This window comes from Bos taurus, chromosome Y (genome assembly GCF_002263795.3).
Source record: "Bos taurus isolate L1 Dominette 01449 registration number 42190680 breed Hereford chromosome Y, ARS-UCD2.0, whole genome shotgun sequence".
NCBI classification, from domain to species: domain Eukaryota; kingdom Metazoa; phylum Chordata; class Mammalia; order Artiodactyla; family Bovidae; genus Bos; species Bos taurus.
Window position 1 is genome coordinate 31854215 of NC_082638.1, and position 3999 is coordinate 31858213.

The 3999-nt window shown below is 55.3% G+C and overlaps 1 protein-coding gene across 1 annotated transcript; it reads right to left on the reverse strand.

Annotated features, from left to right (window-relative positions):
• Nucleotides 1-1364: 1364 nt before the first annotated feature.
• Nucleotides 1365-3486, reverse strand: LOC132344683 (testis-specific Y-encoded protein 1-like; the record flags this gene model as incomplete). Its single annotated transcript, XM_059884323.1, has 6 exons — nucleotides 1365-1442; nucleotides 1559-1704; nucleotides 1800-1913; nucleotides 2097-2172; nucleotides 2946-3340; nucleotides 3423-3486. Coding segments are annotated over 6 exons (873 nt in total), but the record flags the coding sequence as incomplete, so codon positions are not given.
• Between the last annotated feature and the right edge of the window lie 513 nt (nucleotides 3487-3999).

Below are 3999 nucleotides of genomic sequence, written 5' to 3' on the forward strand. Positions count from 1 at the left end.
GCGTTCTGCATTCTCCCATCACCTTGGACAGCTTCACAGTACCAGTCACATTGGCCTGATCCATGTGGGGACAGAAAACAAGGACCTTTGGGCTCAGCTGACTTGGAGAACCTCTCTCTCGGTGTGCACCTATCTAGGTCATTCCTTGTCAATGTTGTGCCCCTCTTGCTAGCCTACCACCCTTTATGGACAACAACATTCTGAGTGAGGCCTTCTGTTCTTCCTATCTGTGTAGCTTTATGTGTGCACCTGTCTACATGTGCCCCCAAGGGCTATCTCCATGTAGCAGGAAAAGGCCAAAGAGACACCTGAGCCTCCAAGAGCCCCAAGAGACTGTGATAGGCCTGGGTCTTATCCAATGTTGTGAGAAAGGTGCACATGGATACAGGGTCTCTTCAGATACAAAGATTGGAACCTGAGGCCATAAAGGTAAGGTGGCATTCCTACACGTCCTCCCTTCTGTTTAACACTACCCATGCACATGGAGTCCCCAAACAGATGATGCCCTGCAAAACCTTCCCTTTGTGGGCCCACAGCTCATGCCTCCCTTGGGCGGAAAGCAGCTTTTCTATCTCAAAGGCACCAAGACGGCTTGAACCACCAAGGCCACAGTGATTTGCTAGATATCAAGACTCTCTTCCAGTTGCTCTCATTAGGCCCAGGTAGGACTCCCTACAGTCACACATCTCTGCTTGCCTACACAGCCCACATGCCAAGGAAGCCAGCCTCCATTTGGGCCCAGGAGCATCCAAGACGGTCACCTGGAACGCAGCTTCCCTCTGAGCATCACCTGGTTTCAGGTCCCCTATGACAAAATCGGAGATTTTGCTTCAGCGAGACTGCTCGAATTCTCTCAGATGCAGACGCACACTTTTGCCCCTCAGGCTCCCAAAGCCAGTGGCAAGACCCCAGAGGAAAGAAGAACTTCACGTCAGGACTTTCAGCACCCACCATGGCGTATCTTTGGCAGGACTGCTATTGCCTAGACCCTGGACCCTGAAAACCAGCAGGCCCCGAACTGCCCCCAGGGGCTTCCCTGTCTCCCACTCTCCTGAGGTCCTTTGGGACATGCAATTACTCCTTGCTCACTCCATTCCCTCCCTCACAGGCTCATCCGGGCACAGTGTCAAACACGTACAACCACCTGTGCTTTCCTCGCCTTTCTGCACTGCCAGGGAGGCAGGCTGGAAGTGCCTGGAGGCATGCCACACTCAAATCCTGTCTCTCCTAGGATGCCTGTGGTTTTGCATCCTAGGAGAGATGCATCCCAAATGCATCCCCATTTGGGAAAGGATAGTGTCCCAGCTACGATAAGGCTGTCCCTCAGGGCCTATCTCCTGACCGCCTCACCACATGTGTTTCTGTCAGTTATCTCTGATGGAAGAATCATCCTCCCCGAGGTAGTACTTCAGGGGATTGTCCCACATGTCATTGCTGATGAGCTGCTGGCAACATGAGCAAGGTCAACCCAGGGCTGACCAGGCCCTGAACCCTCCCATGAGCAGTCAAGAACTCCAACATTAATCATCACCTGTGTGCAGGCCCAAAGCAACCCCACATCAGCAATCGTGTTCAATTCTGGGCCATTGTGGCCTGACAGCCAGTTGAGAAAATTAAGGCTCCTGGTGTCCAGACTGTGGCTGGGGGATGCCCATTCAAAGTCCCAGAACCAGTGGACTGGAGTGGAATGACATGCCCTGTTCCCTGCAGAAAGACAGGGGCGACTGGGTTGGACTCCACAGGTGGATCATCTACATGCTTGCACACCCACACTCATCACCCTGGGAGCCACGTGTTACCAGTGATGTCAAGGTAATACTCCTTAATGATCATGGTGTTCAAGAAGTAGGGGTTGTCCTGAAAGGAAAAGATCAGCTTGCAGTGGGACTGCAGATGGCTCCGCACCTGCACCTGCCAGGATAGGGAGGAGGGAAAAGGTGCAAACTTCTAGGGGCCTCAGCTTGCCTCCCAGGCAGGCATTAACAGCATCCATGACTCCTCTCCAAAGTCTCACAGTGCAGGAACATGGCTAACAGGATCTTCCCACTCCCTGCCAGGTCCCATACCCATCCTTCCTCAGTCTTCCTCACTGATCTTCAAGTCGATCATGTAGTCGAGAAAGTCTTGATCTTGGTCGCTGATCATGACGGAAACTTGAGGGTGGCTCATAATCTGCTTTAGGTCAAGGAGCCATTCAGGGAGCTACATGCCAGGCCAAGAAGAGCCAGGAGCATCAGTCCTAGTCTGGGGTGGAACAAAGATATTGGAAAAGGCATCTGCAAGGAGCTGGGCACTGCCTGTTACCTGGCCACCCCTGATGTCATCAGGCTTTGCCATACCATCAGACACGCTCATGGCTCTGGGCCCCTTGTGGTGGTGTGCGTCTGAGGTGGTCTGCATTCTCCGAGCAGGGACTGGTTTCTGACAGCTACTGTTCTCCTCCAGACCTGTGTATGCTTGGTAGTGGCATGTCACTGCTTACATGGTCAGATTTGCAGTCCTGTGACAATCCGTGTTTGAAAGCAAAGGGGTTGTGTGTGTGTGTGTGTGTGTGTGTACGTGTGTGTGTGTTGTGTGTGTATGTGAATGACTCACATGTCTCAGCTATATGCCAGGATCACCCGCATTTACAGCAATAGCTGTGCAGATGCTGCTCTTGTGTACCATCTCTGGTCATTCCTGACTTGGAGGCCTCAGGTGCTGCTCCTCCTCAGATGCAGGCCTGAAGGAGACACTCAAAGGCATGGCTGCAACACGTACATCTGTAGCCCTGCCCAGACCGTACTCTGCTGGGCCTTTGGAGCTTGCCAATTGCCCAGGACCACATTTTCTTCAGGGGCCTCCAGCGCCCTTCCTGTGCCCTCGCCCCCTCCCCCTCCTCCTGCTCCTGCCCCTTCTCCTTCTCCTCATGAGCAGTGGACCCAAAGGAGCAGCGGAAAGGATACAGTTTTGGCCCAGAAGCCAGGGATGCCCTGGATGATGGCACTCCCCCAAGCCAAGTGATGCTTCCTCCTCTGATGGTAGGCCCTGTGGTTTTGCTCACACTCAGAGCTCAGTTCCACCTGCAGGGCGGCCAGTGCCTTCAGGACATCTAGCGCATGGTGCTCACTCGGACCTCCCGGCCTGTCCTGGCCCTGCTCCTCCACCGTCTTCTCCTCCAGCTCCTGGGAGGACCACTGTTTCTGCTCCTCATCTGCCACAACCTCCACCTCTTCCATGATGTCTTCTGCAAGCAGCCGGAACTCCCGCCGGATCCCTGCCACGTCTCCGTCCACCAGGGTCTCGCTGTCTTGCACTGCCTCCACCCTAAAGAGGATGGCCTCTTCACTTGGCGTGACAACTGGTGGTTGCAAGGTTCCAGCTGCGCACAGCATCAGGATGGCAGGTCGCGGGATGAGGGGTGGGGGCTTCTCCCTGAGTACTGGGGCTCACAGCTAAGGGTCCCGGGACGCTCCCGCCTTCCTTTGATCGCCTCTCACGCTCCTCTTGGCCCAAGCTGGGGCAGATGTGAAGGGACACGATATAACAGCACAGAGAATGGTGCATAATGGTGGCCCAGGCTGCAGTGAACCTGTGGGACCCACTAGCTCTTTGGGGGCGGGGAGTGAGGGGGATGGTCGGGAGGTGGGGAGTGGTGTGTTGGGGGTGGCGTGAGGCCAAGGAAAGGGGTGCCGGACAGCCCAGGCCAGGGTGAACGGGCCCTGGGACATCAGCGGAAAACAGGCAGGAGCCTAGGCTGTGAGCCAAGCACAGGCTCCTTGCCCAAATCTAGACCAAGGGCGGAGAGGGTAGTGGGCGGCACCCTTATGGACATGCCCCTAGACCGGAGGGCATCTTCTGCGGTTCCTGTGCTCCAGTGCCCCCACATGGCCAGATTCTGCACCAGGATTGTAGAGGGTTTTGCATGTGGCTGGGGTAGCCCCAGGTGCTGTCATTGACCTGGCCCTGGAAATTCCAACCACGGGTATCTGCTCCACAATCCAAACAATACCCTCCTGT